Below are 19,108 nucleotides of genomic sequence, written 5' to 3'. Positions count from 1 at the left end.
AACACTTGATCTTCATCATCGATATTCTCCAGATCAAGAATCAATTTGTTGAAGATATCCAACTGCTCTATCAAGACTTTTTCTTCACTCATCTTGAATGAATACAAAGTTTGCTTCAGGTAGAGACGTTTAACCTAAGATTTGGTCATGTACAATCCTTCAACTTTCAACCACACACCCACGACGGTTTTCTCCGTCGAGACTTTTCGGATAACCTTATCACTAAGGCTCAATATGATTGCATTGTGAGCTTTCTCCACCATCGTCGTTTTCTCCTTCTCCGTCAGGGTAACATCCATGACTTTAACTCCCTTCAATGCTTCTAGCAAACCCTGATGAACAATAAGGGCTCGCATCTTCAAGCGCCATAACCCAAAATCATTAACTCCAGTAAATTTCTCAATCTCAAACTTCGTTAAGAGCATCTTGATCCATGCTCACTACACCTGTTTGTTGTGACAAACGTCGCACCAGGAACGACACAATGCTGTGAGAAAGAGAAGATTTCTTGAACACAAGAAAACGATTCTGTGTGTGTGTGTATGTGTGTGTGTGTGAGAGAGAGAGAGGATTGCATGAGCATTTGGTTATAATACTTTTACTATTCACTTTCTCCAGAAAATAGGGTTTAGAGATTACAAGTGAATAACAACTTAACCACTATCCTAACACACTAGAGTACAATCTATACATAGACTCCTAGTATATGTATGTCATTTATGATTATAACACTCTTACATGACATACATAACTATTACATAACAAAGTACATAATTAAGTTAAGTCATTTGCATGTTAGAACTGACTTCGACTACTGCATGTTTGAACTGACTTCAACTACAACATACACATCTCAGTCGAACCATGAAGATTCTCCTTGTCGAGACTAGAATTTGATCCAAAATACCACAAAATGAAACATCATACATGATTAATGGAAGAACAGAGTCTGAAGTGAAAAGTCTTATTTGTTATATATTTGGCTGGAACATACAACATTGTCTTGTAATAATTGTTAAAATTTATAATTCATCATGATATTTTGTCTCAACACCAGGTACATTCTGCTGATGTTTTAGAAGATAACTAAAAGCTAGTGATGCATGAAGCGCCGCTCCATAAGGAAGTCCATCTTCATTGATTTCGAGATAAGGCGAGTGTAACGACTCAATCCGTTTATTTGAGGCATTCTGCATTCCAAGCATGAAGAAGTAGCCAGGTATGACCTCTTGATAGAATGAAAAGTCTTCAGCTCCCATGACTGGGGTCATGGCACTATAAACTCTATTGAGGCCAAGCATATTCACTGCAACATTCACAAAATGTTGGTGCAAGTCCCCATTGTTTATAGTTGGAAGATAGAAAGGTTCCACTCCACCAAGGAACTCCACAGTTGCATTGCACCTATGCACAGCAGCTTGCCCAATGATAACCTGCATAGTTGAATCATCTGTCATGTGACTCTCAATCATGTTGACTAACATTTTCAGTACATACCTCCTCAACCCGCTGTCTCAGTTGGTAGAAGATTTGTTTAGTTAAGGCTCGGATGGTGCCACCAATTGTGACATAATCCGGAATGATGTTGTAAGCATTGCTTCCTTGAAACTTTGTAATCGTCACAACCTGTGCAAAGAAATGAGCGATTGTTTCACCTTTATAATCTAGAATGTCATAAATAAGTACTTAATGAAGTTGTTTATCAAAAACTACTTGGGAGTCTAGAGGATCAGCCTCGCGAGAAACAATGTGTTGTAAGCTAATAACGGTGTTGGAAGCTGCGACTATTGGGTCTATAGTCTGTTGAGGAATACCTGCATGACCTCCCTTTCCAATTATTTTTGCGTCAAAGTAGCCACTACCTGCCATTATTGGACCGGACCTAGAGACCACTTCACCTATTAATAAGTTAGGAAGAATATGCAATCCAAATATAGCAGTAACATTTTCTAATACTCCAGATTCTACAATTTTCTTAGCCCCTCTACTTGCTTCCTCTGCTGGTTGGAAAACAAGAACAACAGTTCCCTAGTTAGACAAAAAATAAAGAGTTTATTATCAGTAATCCATGAGAAGATGAATTCTATATATGTTTTACTTTGACTTCAAACAAAAAGTATCCTCTCTCACTTGTATATCTTTTTCATGGTGTTTGAGAATCTTTGCAGCACCAAGTAGCATGGTAACATGAGCATCATGACCACACGCATGCATCTATTTTACTCTTATGCTCCCACTCCACCATTTCCTAAGATTCAAACATCATGTAAATATAACAGCAAAAAGCAAAATTTGAGGAAAATGAAATAATGAATGAACCTGAATGGGAAGAGCATCCATATCAGCTCTTAAAGCAACAAAAGGAGGCAATCCAGTTCCTATGAAGCCAATGCCACCAGTTATTGCAACTGGATGCTTATAAGGTATATCCATTTTATCCAATTCTGATCTTATCAGTTCACTTGTCTCAAATTCTTCATAACCCAGTTCAGGATTCTCATGAATCTTCCTTCTGATACTGATCATCCAATCGAAAACCTCAGGACTCTTGGCACTGTCTAGAAAGTTGTTGAATGAAGAATTGTCTGACAAAATTGGCTTTGCAGCAAAGACATGTAACATGAATATGATGATGCAAAAATGGAAAGTGTTGAATTTGAAGAAAGAAGAAGACATGGTTTGTTTTGGTGTACAAAGATTGATGATTGAAGAATAACAAAAAATGCTGTTTTGATCTTTTAAGATTAGTAGATGGTCAACTCTTCATTTCCAACTACATAACTCGTGTACTGTGATTCACGTGTAAAGAGAAATATATTACTATATTACAAATTGTGTTTGTTGAATCAAAAGCCAGAGATTTTTCTCTCAACCCAACTACTTACATTATTGTTTGGACAATCACATTCTAACCACCATGTACATATTAAATTAGAACTAGATGTAGACGAAAAAGAATTAAAATTTATGAAGACTTTATTTAACTATTATATTTTGCGGTAAAGCTTATCATATACACTATTCCTTCACTGTACATTGTGTTGGTGGTTAGCAAATAAGCTATTGATGAGGCAAGGTTAGTTGTTTTCAAATATGTATCCCTTTTTTGTTTGGGTTTTTCAAAAGATTGCATTTTACATATTGGGATGGGTTTTTCATTTGCTTTCCTACAAAAGGTATCTTAATCATTTTTTAAATGGTGCATGTTTTTTAACTGCTTTTACTTCTATGTTTCTTTGATGTACCCGTACATCAAGTAACTTGGGGATAAATGATTTTTAGATCATAGTATTGTTTAGTAAGGAAAGTCTTTTAGTGATCCATCAACATATAAAGGGTGTATATTTCATTGTTACATTCTTTGGACAGGATGAGAAGATTGTAATTATTACACGAGTAACTCTAAACATAAGATGGGGTGTTGAATTATAGTATTTAAATTCGTAGAGATTTTACAGATTGATCTTAATAACTAAACAGAATGTTTCTAGACTGAGTTCTAGAATCAAACAAATAATTTATAAATGGTTGATATCAAGAACCAAACTCAATTTTTTAAGAGTATCGTATTTTTGAAAGTAACAACAATGACAGGACACTAGTACAACTCTTTTTTCACAAGCAGTTTCCACTCACGCACGACCCTAAGATAACTTTGGTGAAAGAAAAATATTTAGAGAGAGAGAAGATAGATAAATTGTAAAGAATTAGAAAAACTCTGAATTCTGATGTGTAATTAAGTGAGGAGATGCCCCATTTATTTAGGAGAAAAATTGGCTAAAAAAGAAAACAATTCATGGATTGAATCGATCAGGCCAATTGATTAGGTGCATCTAGGGGTGGCAAAATAGGCTCGGCCTGCTGGGCATGCCCGTTTTGCCCGCACTTTTGTGCGGGGCGGGCCAAGGATTTAGGCCCTCACCCTCAAATGTGTCCGCCCCGCCCCGCCCCGTTTTTTTCGCGGGTTTTTGCGGGCATGTGTATTTACATAATTTTTTTGCATTTTTAAGCTTAAAGAGTGCAGTGCCCGCGGGCTTTCCCCGCCCCGCCCTCACTTTTTTGCGGGGCGGGCTCAACTATGACTGCTCCGCCCCGTTTTTTTGCGGGCTTTTGCAGGGCGGGCCTAAACGGAGCGGGCATGCCCGTTTGCCACCCCTAGGTGCATCCAATAATCCATTATTGATGTACATAATGGAAGGTTTGGATAGAAAGTCTTTACCAATCATTAAGAGACTGTCATAATCGATTAGGCATGTGATTTAATCTATCAGGTAGTTAAAAACAATTGTCACAATCAAGCCGGCAGTCCTCTAATCAAGTGGCTAGAGCTTGAAAATATTTTTTTTTTGTGATTTTGTTAAGTAAAGAGAGACCTTAAAAGTATTTTAGGTGTGTGTGTGTTTGTGTGTGAGTTGTCTTAGTATCTTAGGAGTCACTCTTCTACTTTCACAAGATTCTGGCCACTCAGACAGACACAACGAGATGAACTTTCACACTTTCTCTCTTTCACAACTCTGGAGCTTTCAAGTTTCTTTGCCAGATATCACAACTACAAAAAACACATATTACAACAATTGTGAAAGACAAAAAAATGACGGTCATATGTCTGTTGTTAGGTAGCGTGTGATTGTAAGTGTGTTATGCACAATCACGGTCTATTGTCCGTTGTAGTAAATAGAAAGTGTGTCATCTATAACCATGGTTGTATTGAACAACCGTAGTGAAATATTTATAGGTCATGTGTTTGATACCTAGCAACGCCACTTTTGGTGTTTATTATTCTGGATAACACTCTACCTATAACAACGATTGTATTAAACAACCGTTATGAAATTATTTGTTTTTTTAAAATATATATTTCTTATTTTACATAATTCCCAATTTTTTAATTTGAATTTTTCTAAATGGTATCAGACCATAAACAACCACACACCCATTTGTGAATCGTATCAGACCAAAAATTATATTACATCAAAGTCAAAATTACATAAAGATTCAAGAATTGTATATTACATCAAAACTAAAATGGCACAAAAAAACCTACAATTTAGACATCAGTACATCAAATAATAATATATTGGTGTCTTATTGTCTTAGTCTCTTGGTGTCTTGACTTTAAACACATATATAATTTCAAATAATAATATTTGTTAGTAAAATAATCATAAAAATTATAACTTGCAATAAATTTAGAGAATAAAGAATAAAAAATATTTGTTAATTTTCTCATATGCCTTCTTTATGATCGTTATTAATAGCTTTCATATTTTCTCTATCAACTTATTAATATGAAGTAGTCACTAGTGTTGTGAAAGGAGTGAAAGGAATATCAAAATTTTCATCACTATGAGAAATGCATTTTTCTTGGAGAATAATTGATCATCTCCTCGATAAGTCTGAAGGGTTTGTCACATAAAAAAAACTTGTTTTACTTGAGTAGCCATGATGAATGGTTCAGTCATATAAGTTGCATTGTCAAGATCAACCCATGTGAATTTATTTTCATCACTAAATAAATTAAGCTTGAATTAATACACGACGAAATATGAGCATTAAGTTTATACTTAAAAGGAGTAAGCAATATGAGCATTAAGTTTGACCTTATGGAAAATTATATTTGTAAGTAGTCAATTAGAGAGAACAAGAAAAACATTCCAAAAATATAAAGAGAAGACTAATGAGTTTATTAAGATTTATATTTCATCATATGATATTTTATTCTCAAACACCATGTACATGATGGTGATGTTTTAGAAGATAACTGGAAGCTAATGATGCATGAAGTGCAGCTCCATATGGGAGTCCATCTTCATTGATTTGGAGATAAGGTGAGTGTAATGATGGCTGAAACCGTTTATGAGAAGCATTCTTCACTCCAAGTATGAAGAAGTAACCAGGTATGACCTCTTGATAGAATGCAAAATCTTCAGATGTCATGGCTGGTGTCATGGCACTCTTAACATTATTGATACCAAGCATACTCACTGCAACATTCACAAAATGCTCATGCAAGTCACCGTCGTTTACCGTTGGAGGATAGCTAGGTTTCACTTCATCAAGGAAGTCCACAGTTGCATTGCACCTATGCACAGCAGCCTGCCCAACAATAATCTGCATAAAAGAATCGGTTTAAGAGTTTGTTTGGATTGACTTATCTTAACTCAAAAACCGGAATAAGCATCCATGACTCTTGAGACTATTTCGGGGAGGTTATAGAAACAAGTTATTGCACTTTCATAAACTGAAATGATTGATTTCCACTGCATACCTGTTCAATCCGCAGTCTCAGTTGGTCGAAGCTTTGTTTAGAAAAAGCTCGGTAGGTGCCACCGATTGTGACATAATCTGGAATGACATTGAATGTACTACCTCCTTGAAACTTTGCAACTGTCACAACCTGTAGTAATATACATTATCTCAGGAATAATGTTCCTTGGGAAAAAAGTTATATCATAAACTCAAATTTACCTGTGTATCTAAAGGATCGGCTTCACGAGAAACAAGCTGTTGCAAGCTAATAATCCCATTGGAAGCTGCCAAAATGGGATCTATAGAGTGATGAGGAATGGCAGCATGACCTCCTTTTCCACTTATTTTTGCTTCAAAGCGGCCACCTCCTGCCAATATTGGACCAGACCTAGAGGCCACTTCTCCTACGGGTAGTTCAGGAGCAATGTGCAGTCCAAAGATAGCAGTAACATTTTGTAATACTCCAGATTCTACAATTTTCCTAGCCCCTCCACTTCCTTCCTCTGCTGGTTGGAAAACAAGAACAACTGTTCCCTGAATTAGGAAACACAATAAATAATTTATCAGTTTTACATGAGATGATGAAATTGAAGACTCCAATAACAAGAAAGGTGACACACTTGTATTTCTTTTTCATGGTGTTTGAGAATCTTTGCAGCACCAAGTAGCATTGTAGCATGAGCATCATGTCCACAAGCATGCATTTTTCCAGCTACTTTACTCTTGTGCTCCCACTCCACCATTTCCTAAGATTCAAACATCATGTAAATATAACAGCAAAAAGCAAAATTTGAGGAAAATGAAATAATGAATGAACCTGAATGGGAAGAGCATCCATATCAGCTCTTAAAGCAACAAAAGGAGGCAATCCAGTTCCTATGAAGCCAATGACACCAGTGATTGCAACTGGATGTTTATAAGGTATACCCATTTTATCCAATTCTGATCTTATCCGTTCACTTGTGTCAAATTCTTCATAACCCAATTCAGGATTCTCATGAATCTTCCTTCTGATACTGACCATCCAATCAAAGACCTCAGGGCTCTTGGCAATTTCTAGAAAATTGTTGAATGAAGAATTGTCCGGTGATGATGACAAAATGGATGTTGCAGCATAGACATGTAACATGAATATGATGATGAAAAAATATTGGAAACATTTGAATTTGAAGGAAGAAGAAGTCATGGTTTGTTTTGGTGAGTAGAATTATACTATGAATATAAACATCTGGATTTAATATATCGGTTTACATTTGTTTAATACATTGTAGAATTTAAAGAAGCACAATGTGAGTGTTAAAAGAAATATATTATACATTTTATGCGATACAGCAAACCTTATACATTTTATGATTACAGGCTGTTACTTAGCTGTCATTAATATTCATCGGTCGATTTCCACGTGCTTATGTGAAACAAAATAAAATTATCATTGCTATATTAGAAGATGAATACAAAGTTGATCTAGCTTCCTAACCTTTTGTAATAATTTCAAAAGTATTGGCCACTTGATTGGTTCCTATAGAAAGAAGACTAAGGTTAATAATTGTGCTAAATTTGATGAGGCTGACAAAACCATGAATAATCACAATGATCAACCTAAAAAAGACAATATGCTCAAGATTTGGAATTCAAACATAATAACAATCATGCAGAAGGGATAGATATCTCATGTGGCACTTGATCGTGAGATTATGAGTCAATTCGATTATCTAACGGTAAGTATACAGACTATCGCGTAATTTTAAAAGATATCGATCTCGTAGAGACCTAACTGTCAATTTATCATTTCTAGTTATTACGGTGTTTATCTAAGACGAATGAATTAAGTTAAGGAGAAATGAAATAAATAACTTTAATAAATTAAGACAAATAATACTAGGATGTGACATTCATCAAACAACAGTACCTTTAATTGTTTTTAAATAGGATTGTTGTAGGGGGCAATATTTTCTACTTTGAAAAAAATGTAATTGAACAGGAACTGTCGCTTTCGCATATTCAGAACCGAATTTGACCTCTAATTTATATCGTCCACCGTTACGTGTGATTGGCGCTTATTGCATTAAAGTAGTAAATCCTATTTTAAGAAGTTAGACTCTTTACTGAGTTGAAAAGTAATTTTGATTGAAAAATTTAACTTAGGTTTCATGTTTTCGCTTAGGTAACCGGATCCTAAACCTATAAATGCGTCCGCAAATAGTTTTAAAATCTCTTTCTAGAAATATTAGACATTCCTAATTAATTAAAAAAGTGTTTTCGCAGTATTTGTTAATAAAAAACAAATCAACCTTATTCTTTAATGTCGGACAACTTTCAATCTTACCCGACGTTTTCACGGCTCTATTTTGGTAGAGACTGGTTAAATTAAGTTCAGAAAAATTGAATTAAAACCAAAACAACCCTCAATTGAGATCCTAAAGAAACAATAGTTAGAGTACCGCCGAATGACGGTCCTCACATCCTAGCATCAATAAATTAGGTGGACATGCTTAGGACAAACATAAAAGCGTAGATTTGAAACTTAGAAGTAAACATTTCAGAAAGGTAATTGAATTGAAAAGAGCAGTTTGGAAATTGGTTTTGAAAACAAAATAACGATAAGAACATGCAATTAACAAAAGTAAAGTAATACAATGCGAGAAATAAGACTTGAAAATAAAAGAAGTAGTTGTTAGCAAAACTTCATGTTTTGGATCTTGATATCATGATTTTCACATTGTTTCAATTTTTATGAAAAACAGTAAAAACGTACCAGGATCCATGATTCCGATTCTTGTCCGATTCTCAATCTTGTTTTCAATAGTTCTCTCCTCTATTCCTTCTTCCTTATGTGTATCTTTTGATGATGAAGATACTTTTATGTGTTTGTAAGAAAATGAGAAGGAATGAGAAAATGTATTGTTGTTTTCACAAAGGTCCCTATTTATAGTCATCTTACTCCAACATACACATTTTATTCCAAGAGACATGTCCCAACATCCATGAAGAGAAAGAAGAGGGATTTAAATTTTGAATTTCAAAATAAAACCCCATTGGTTTAATTATCCATCAGCCCAAATAATCATCACATTAGGGTATCCTTTATTTAAGTCAAACTTTTAATTACATGAGTCATAATTATTAATAAATTAATCCAATAGTCTCCCACTTGACTCATGTGAAAACTTGATGTTTCACTCTTATACTATAGTTGTGCATCATTCATTAAAAGCACCAAGTCATTGTCTTTAATGAATTGAAATGATCGGATCATGATGGTCACAAATTATTCATCAACTTGATTCCTTCCATGCATCACGAATCAATCAAATTCAAATAAATTTAAGGGATACAATAATGTGTCTTTCATGACTTTATAAAGACACCCTTGTCATCACATATTAATAGTAATGTATAATATGAATGACAAAACTCAGCAGAAACATAACATTAATTGAATTCACAAGTGTCATATAATACGAACATTAAACTATAGATGTATATATACTAATCATATTATAATGTTAACAAAGACTTTTACATAATGCCCATCCTTTTTACATGGCCAACAAATGTCTTGGACGGTAAACCTTTAGTTAACGGATCCGCTATCATTAAATCTATACCAATATGTTCAAATGACACTTTTTGTTTCTGCACTTCTTCTTTCACTGATAAGTACTTCAATTCCAGGTGTTTAGCACCTTTAGAATATTTATCATTTTTAGAGAAGAAGACAGTTGTTGAATTATCACAATAAATCTTTAGCAGCCTAGCTATACTATCGACAAGACCAAGCCCTAAGATGAAGTTCCACAACCATAATGATTGAATTATGGCCTTAAAGCATGCCACAAATTCTGCCTCCATGATAGAGGTAGCAATGATTGATTGTTTTCCACTCTTCCATTATATTTCTCCTCCAGTCAGAAGAAAAACATATCCAAATATGGATTTTCTCAAGTCCACACATCCTACAAAGTCTGAATCTGAGTAGCCAACCACTTCAAGTTGATTTGATCTTCTATAAGTGAGCATGTAATCTTTGGTGCCTTGTAAGTATCTAAGAACTTTATTTCCAGCTTTCCAGTGATCCATTCTGGGATTACTTTGATATCGACCCAACATACTAACGAAAAAATTGATATTTGGTCGAGTACATGTTTGGGCATACATCAAGCTGCCAACTACTGATGCATAAGGAATAGACTTCATTTTTTTTCGTTCTAATTCATTTTTGGGACATTGCATTTGACTAAACTTGTCCCCTTTCTGAATAGGAGCTATCCCAACTGAGCATTTATCCATTCTGAATCTCTCTAATATTTTATTTATATAGCCTTTCTGAGACAATACCAATAGTCCTTGTGATCTATTATGGAATATTTCTATTCCTATCACATATGATGCCTCACCCATATCCTTCATTTCAAATGCATTGGATGGAAACTTCTTTACATCATGTAGCAAAGCAAAATCATTGGCAGCAAGTAGAATATCATCAACATATAAGACTAAAATTATGAATTTTCTCCCACTGACCTTCATATAGATACACCGATTTACGATGTTCTCTACAAAACCATATGACAAAACAATATTGTTAAATTTAAGATACCATTGCTCAGAAGCTTGCCTTAATCCATATATTGACTTCTTTAATTTACACACTAAACTTTCTTTTCCTGTAGTAACAAACCCTTCAGGTTGAGCCGTATACACTTCTTCCTCTAAGTCACCATTTAGAAAGGAGGTCTTCACATCCATTTGGTGAAGCTCTAAGTCATAATGAGCCACCAAAGCTAAAACAATTCTCAAAGAGTCCTTCTTTGAAACAGGAGAAAAGGTTTCTTTGTAGTCAACACCATCCTTTTGAGTGAAACCTTTGGCGACAATTCTAGCTTTATATCTTTCAATATTGCCTTTCGAGTCTCGTTTGGTTTTAAAGACCCATTTACAACCAACCTGTTTTGAACCTTTAGGCAACTCAACTAGATCCCATACATTATTGTCATCCATTGATTTTAACTCTTCTTTCATAGCATTGATCCAATTTTCAGAATTGTCATTTCCCATGACTTGTGTGAATGAGATTGGGTCCTCATCAATGCTCAAGTCACATTCATGTTCAAGTGAATAAATAACATAATCTTTCGAAGTAGCTGGTCTTCTTTGCCTTCCAGGCCTTCTTACTGTTATTTCTTGTGTTTCTTCATTCACTTGTTCTTGCTCATTTGTGACTTGTACATTGTCAACTAGTTCATCAGTTATATGTTCATTTTGTGGGTTTTGAATATTATTATTTTTTCTATGTGTGTTGCATGATGGTACCACAACCAGAGGGACGACAACCTGAGAAAACTATGTAGGCGAAGAATATTCTTCACGAGTCTCCATAATATCTACTTTATGTGATTTCTCACTCCCACTGAACTGACCATTTTCAACAAACCAAGCATTATCAGACTCAATTATTCTCGTACTATGATTATGACAATAAAATCTATACCCTTTTGATTTTTCAGGATACCCAATGAAAAAACCACTAATGGTTCTTGCATCAAGCTTCTTTTCATGTGGATTATATGCCTTTACTTCAGCTTGGCATCCCCAAATATGAAGATGCCTTAAACTAGGTTTCCTTCATGTCCATAGCTCATAAGGAGTCTTAGGAACTACCCTGCTAGGAATCCTATTAACCAAATACCCAGCGGTCTTTAATGCATAAGTTCATAATGATAATGGTACATTGCTATAATTTAGCATTGACCTAACCATATTCATGAGAGTACGATTCCACCTCTCAGCCACACCATTTTGTTGTGGTGTGTCAGGCATAATATATTGTGCACATATACCACGACTTTCAAGAAATTTTGTGAATGGACCTGGACATTATCCTATCTCGTTATATTTTCCATAATATTCACCACCTATATCAGACCTCATTATCTTTATTTTCCTATCCAATTGCCTTTCCACCTCATCAATGAATACTTTTAACATGTCCACTGATTGAGATTTTTCATGCAATAAATACAAGTAACAGTAACGTGAGAAGTCATCAATGAAAGTGATAAAATACTTTTCGCCTCCCCAAGAAGGAACATCGAAGGGCCCACAAATATCATCGTGTATCAATTCAAGGAGTTCACTACTTCTTGTAGACGAACTCTTAGATATTTGTTTGGTGTGTTTTCCTTTAATGCAATCCAAACATATATTCCAGTCACCAAAATCCAATTGAGGTAATATTTCATCTTTCATTAACCTCATTACTCTTTCTTTGGATATGTGACCTAATCTTTGATGCCACAAATAAGCAGAACTCTCATTATTTGTGCTTCGCTTACTACCAACAACATGTTCAATATTAAACAGAGATTCTTTAAAATTAACATCAAGATTAAAATGATATAAACCATAAACTAAAATACCATAACCATAATAGTATGAATTTTTAAATAAAGAAAATACATTGTTTCCAATCCTAAAATTAAAATTCAATTCATCCAACTTTGCAACAGAAACTAAATTCCTAGCACACCCGGTACATAAAAACAACTTTTCAGATATATATGATAACCAGTATCCAAGATCAATCTATATGTCCCAATTCCCTCTCTTCGTGCCTTCATTCTATTTCCCATATAAAGAAACTTTTCACTTACTTTTATGGTTTGGATCGAAAGGAATCCCTGCATAATATGTGACACATGAGTAGTTCCACACGAATCTAGCCGCCAAGAATTATTTGGTACTTCAATAAGATTTGATTCAAAATTTATGGAAACATAAAACATACATTTCTTTTCGAACCACATCTTTCTTGTAGGACAATCCTTTTTGAAGTGTACGTTCTCTTTGTAGAAATAACACTTCTTCTCCTTTTGGACTCCGTCCTCATTAAACTTTAAAGGAGTTCTCCCCTTCTTCTTGTCCTTCTTGTCGGGTTTGACCTTACTGCAACTGGCTCCATCATGAGTTGTGAGATGAATAGAATGATCTTTCATTTTCTTTAGCCTTCCTTATTCTTGAACCAACATGGCCTTTATTTCTTGAAAGTTCCATTTTTCTTTGATGGTGATGTAATTCACCTGGAACTGTCCAAACTCAAGAGGAAGCGAATTAATGATAAATTGTACAAGAAAAGATTCATTCACATCCATACCTAATGACTTCAATTTTGCTGCCAAATTTCCCATTTGAGTCACATGATCATGAATGGATTGAGACCATTCAAACTTTTTAGTCGTCAACTCACTCATCAAATTCCCCATAACATATTTGTCTGTGATTTCATAATTTGAATACTCTTTCACATTTTTCATAAATTCCCTTGCATTTTCAGTGTTGGGTATAAATGGTTTAACATTTTCATCCATTGTCATTCTCATCAAGTTCAAAGACAACCTGTTGGACCTTTCCCAAGCCTCAAAAAGAGATCTTTCATCTTCCGTACCGTCCTCCGTAATGGATGCGGTCTTATCATCCATTATCAATGCCATGTCCAAGTCCATAACACCCAGCTGAAACTGAATCTTTTCAGACCAATCAGCATAGTTCAGCCCATTGAACTTTGTCATTGTATTTCCCAAAGCAAACATATTGTAGCAACTGCAAACATTTAAAACACGCTCATACGTTAATGCTTTGATTAACTTTCATGGATTCAAACTAATCATCATGAAACATGTATCAAAGTTCACCTTTGAGTGATGCATAAATACATTTCGATAAAATAAATCGATACTAAATGAACATACTTCAATGAAGAATTAATCAAACTCAAATTAACATGCATGTCTATCTTTGGATATACAAGCAACAAGTATGTTAATAAACAATTTAATTTCATTAATTATAAATTATGATCCACCTTTGGATGATATATATATGTTTTATAATAATAATTATCATTTAACATAAGAGATTAATTGAAATACACTGTCAGTGTAAAAGGGTTTTACACCATCACTTAATTATAGACGTTAAATATTAAAAGAAGTTTGACTTTTATTTTAAAAATATATAAAGTAATACAAACGGGTGATGGTGATGAACCGACGGTGTAAAACTTTTTACACTGACAGTGTATAGTAATTAATCTCTTAACATAAACATGTTATCCATATAGCATTAAATCAAAGTTCATTTCCATATTTAGAATTGTAAACTTTAATGTATTTGACCACTTTGATGATTAACAAATTCTAATATAATAATTCAAAAATAAACTATACACTACTTTAAAACATTAGCATTTAAAAGAAAATTAGCATGGAAATCTTGCAAGTTGCAAGTCAATTAAACTAAGATATGCACATAAAAGAATACATGTTGAAAATATAACAGAACCATTAAAATTACATGTTATACATAAAGTTTCTGTGTATATGCATTGATTGATATTGTAACGTTAATACACATGGATATATAAAGTTTAGGTACCACTTTTATACCATGTTACTGTACGAGCATGTGCATAACAGAGAATTAAAAGTCAATCGTCAAATTGCTATATTATTAATGTGATGCCGACACAGTTCCTTTTAACATTTTCAATGTACATTTGCATATATCTCAATATAAAATGAAACAAAGTCAATTAAATGACTGTTGATGAAAACATTCATAATAATATCATCCAAAATGATAAACACTTTTATGTACATTAACAAAGCAACAATGCAGTGCGATAACAAAAACATTATTATATTAATCATTACTGGAAAATCATAATATCGGTAACTACGCTCTGATACCAACTCTTAGCAAAACTTCATGTTTTGGATCTTGATATCATGATTTTCACACTATTCCAACTTTTATGAAAAATAGTAAAAAAACGTACCTGGATCCATGGCGTTGATTCTTGTCCGATTCTCAATCTTTTTTCAATAGTTCTCTTCTCTCTTCCTTCTTTCTTATGTGTGTCTTTTGATGATGAAGATACTTTTATGCGATACATTGTTGAATTTAAAAAAAGTACAATGTGAGTGTTAAAAGAAATATATTTTATACATTTTATGATTCCAAACTGTTACTTAGCTGTCATTAATATTCATCAGTCGATTACCACGTCCTTATGTGAAAGGAAATAAAATTGTCCTTATGTGAAAGGAAATAAAATTGTCATTGCTATATCCGAAGATGAATACAAAGTTCATCTAGCTTCCTAACTTTTTTGTAATAATTTCAAAAGTATTGGCCACTTGATTGGTTCCTATAGAAAGACTAAGGTTAATAATAGTGCTAAATTTGATAAGACTAACAAAACCATGAATAATCACAATGATCAATCTAAAAAAGACAAGATGTCCAAGATTTGGAATTCAAACATAATAACAATCATCAATCCAAGAAAGCAAGATGTTCAAGACTTCGAATTCAAACATAATAATAATCATGTAGAAGGGATAGATATCCTTTGTGGCACCAATTTTTATTCCACTTTTTCTTTCGTCAAATTTTTATTTTTGTAAATATTGGATGGAGAATGATGTAAGCAAAATAACTGAGATTGGTGAAGTATATTTTTGTTAGTAAGACCTAATTGATGATGTAAGATATTGTTTCACGTTCCAAAATAAGTTTTAAGGAAATTTAATCCCTAGTCTACCCCTTCGAGCTTGGAAGTTGGTGTTCTTTCTCTAAAAAAACCTCAATCAGGGCATGGTACATTTTTTATTAATTCTGCTATGCATTCAAATTCCAAGAGAATCATCCCATCTAATGAGAGGTTCGACTGTCATCCTCTTCCTCCCACACATCATACAATATCAAAAAAGTAGTGAAAAGACAAAGCTCACAATAGTTGTTTCTCTCGCATCATTAACATGGCAGTCACGATATTTCAAGGAAAGAAATATAAACCAAATGAATGGAGATAATCAGAAGGAGAATTGAGGAGGGTTAAAAAATGAATTTTAAGCCTTATAATCATTTTGTTTGTAAGTCGTGAACAAGTCACGTTACAAACTTCAAAAGACCTAATTGAAGTTAGGTTTTGTGTCAAACTAACTCAAAAAATATTTGCTAATCATTGCCAATCACATGGTTTTCTTGCATTTTCACACTTCCAATGCCTAAATCGACCCTGCATCTCAACCAATGATTCATTCACTCTACATCATTCAATAACATCTTTTGATTTCAAAACTTGCACAAGCATGGCATCAGATGTACCATTTTGAACGAATAATTTTATTTGCAAATCAAACTTAACACCGAGGAAGTTTTAATAATGAGCAATCAGTGAGGGACTCAATCACTCGCTCATGGTTCGATCAAGGTAAAATCACCTTGAGACTCTGTTAATTAGAGGCCAATCGCCTCAGAACTCTATTTATCAGAGGAAAATAACTCTAAGGACCAGACAATCCGGGACAAATCGCATCAAGACTCGGTAAACTGTTCCAACAGTCAGTTATGCTAGTTATTATTATTTTATTATATCTTTATAAGGGTTGTTCGGTCTTTCCTAACTTTTAGTATTTATTCTCTGGTGTAACCCTTAGTCTTCCGTTTTGGTTCATTCTATTAAAACCCTAATTCAAATTTCTTTCTTCTTATCTATGTTTCTATATGTTCACTATTATTAACATGGTATCAAAAAGCTTCATTTGATTTTGGAAACTACCGTAAACACTACGCCAAAAACTGGAATAGACAGCGCACCTTAGAGGGCGCTTTATTACAAAAGCGCACTCTAAAGTGAAGCGAAAAAATAAGGAGCGAACAACTGGAATAGACAGCGCACTTTAGAGGGCGCTTTTGTAATAAAGCGCCCTCTAAGGTGAAGCGAAAAAATAAGGAGGAGATAGAGGGACAACAATACAGGGCGCTTTTTAGAAAGCGCCCTCTAAGGTTACCCTTAGAGGACGCTTTTAAAAAAGCGCTCTATAAGTCCATGTGCATTTCCAGTTTATAAAGCGCTTTTGAAAAGCCTTAGAGAGCGCTTTCATAAGCGCCCTCTTAGGCCCCCTTTAGAGGGCGCTTTTTTTCCACAAGCGCCCTCTAAGGTCCCCTTTAGTAAACATTAAAATTATAACATACTGCGCGTTTTGTTATTTCACTCTCTGTTATTTTCGTTCTTTTTCACATTAGGGTTCTCACTGCTACGATTTTCGCTACTTCTAAGGCGTTCTCCTTCCACCTCTGTTAGATCTACGACGTTTCCTCCTTCTATTAATTCGTTGTTAGCTGTTCGATTTTGACACCATAGGTATTTTTCTAATCTTCATATTACTTGGTTTCTCTTCTGACGTTTGCTATTGTTCATTTTTGGTTTCATTTTTCTTGGTTCATACATTTATTGAGTATTCTCAACAATAATTATTGTGTTGCAATGCTAGCAATGGAGACTAGGCATTATGGGTTAAATTTCACCAACTGTTCCATTTGTTTCTCGATGTAGAAAAAGGAGGCAGCAATATCTAAAACACCTTCTACCAATCAAAGGTACACTGTGCAGCTTATGAGTGTATTTATTCTAGCATACATAGCGTAGCTAGTAACTTAAGAATTTTAGGTATGGATGTTATTTGATAGAGTAAATTAGAGTCGACTAGTCTTCTGTTAGCTTTCAGTTAGACCATTATACAATTCTACATATATATTTTCTAGTCAATGTTTATCTTTTGTAAAAACTATATGATGATATATAACTATGCTACAACTTAGTGCATACCACTAATGCTTAATGCATGGTTCATACATTCTCATGCTATTGAAGTCAGAGATATCTGAAAATGTTGAGAAACTAACTCAATAAACCAAAATTGTTTTGGTTTTGGGTTGTTGTTGGAGACATGAATGCCCTGCACAGAGACTAACTCAATAAAGCGAAATTGTTTTGTCTCATCCCATTTTTGGTTTCTCTTCTGAAATTGTTTTTTGTTTATTCTAATTAGTAATGGCTAATACATGGATGTCTTCCAATCGATTGTCGAGAGAGTACGAGAATGGGGTATCAGAATTCGTTAAGTTTGCCGTTGCGCACGCCGAAGACCCCAGTAGAATGATATGTCCTTGCTTGGGTTGTTGTTATGGGAAACGAGTTGACGCAGTTCAGTTGACATCGCATCTAATGAGGTATGGAATTGATCGAAGTTATACATGTTGGAATTTGCATGGTGAGAAAAGTAACGAGAATGTTGAACCGGGGGATAGTACGACCTATGCCTCAAAAAGTAATTTTTCTAGACAACGCACATATATGCCGAGGTATATATGTTCTAAATGATTATGAATATTTAGTATTCACATTTCAATTCAGCTACAATTATGATATTTAATCAATCCTTATTACATGGTAATGTTAGACTCCTACAAGACCCACACATAAAGCTGGTAAAGGGATTTCAAGACGCATCTAGTCGTTTGCATCTCAAAAAGAGGTACAAATATATATACCCATTGAATTATATACGCAACGATTCTGTTGTATCACAAAAAGTCATGATTTAATTTATATGAATTTTTAGGTTCCCGGTCGAATGTTGAAAAAAGCTGGTAAGGATATTCCAACGAAGTCCGGGACAAAAACAAATCCTAAATCTCAAAAAGAGGTACAAATATATATACCCATTGAATTATATACACAACGATTCTGTTGCATCACAAAAAGTCATGATTTAATTTATATGAATTTTTAGGTTCCCGGTCGAATGTTGAAAAAAGCTGGTAAGGATATTCCAACGAAGTCCGGCACAAAAACAAATCCTAAATCTCAAAAAGAGGTACAAATATATATACCCATTGAATTATATACACAACTGTCATACCCCGATTTTGACCCTGAAATTTTTTTTTTCCCAGTCAATCACCTGTAAGGTCATAAAATTTTGCTTCACGCTCAGATGATGGCCCAAGG

At 34.2% G+C, this 19,108-nt stretch overlaps 1 protein-coding gene and 1 pseudogene across 1 annotated transcript; both read right to left on the bottom strand.

Annotated features, from left to right (window-relative positions):
* Window positions 1–934: 934 nt before the first annotated feature.
* On the bottom strand, window positions 935–2,815 carry LOC127076436 (IAA-amino acid hydrolase ILR1-like 4; annotated as a pseudogene).
* Window positions 2,816–5,663: 2,848 nt separating this feature from the next.
* LOC127076438 (IAA-amino acid hydrolase ILR1-like 4) lies at window positions 5,664–7,556 on the bottom strand. Its single transcript, XM_051018097.1, has 5 exons — window positions 7,067–7,556; window positions 6,870–6,995; window positions 6,469–6,783; window positions 6,269–6,397; window positions 5,664–6,111 (listed from the first exon to the last, which is right to left on the bottom strand). Exons 1-5 carry the CDS (start codon window positions 7,433–7,435, stop codon window positions 5,722–5,724), a joined length of 1,329 nt encoding a protein of 442 aa, XP_050874054.1. The 5' UTR covers window positions 7,436–7,556; the 3' UTR covers window positions 5,664–5,721.
* Between the last annotated feature and the right edge of the window lie 11,552 nt (window positions 7,557–19,108).

Source organism: Lathyrus oleraceus, chromosome 4 (assembly GCF_024323335.1).
Source record: "Lathyrus oleraceus cultivar Zhongwan6 chromosome 4, CAAS_Psat_ZW6_1.0, whole genome shotgun sequence".
Taxonomy (NCBI): Eukaryota; Viridiplantae; Streptophyta; class Magnoliopsida; order Fabales; family Fabaceae; genus Lathyrus; species Lathyrus oleraceus.
This window is presented reverse-complemented; position numbering and strand designations above follow the sequence as displayed.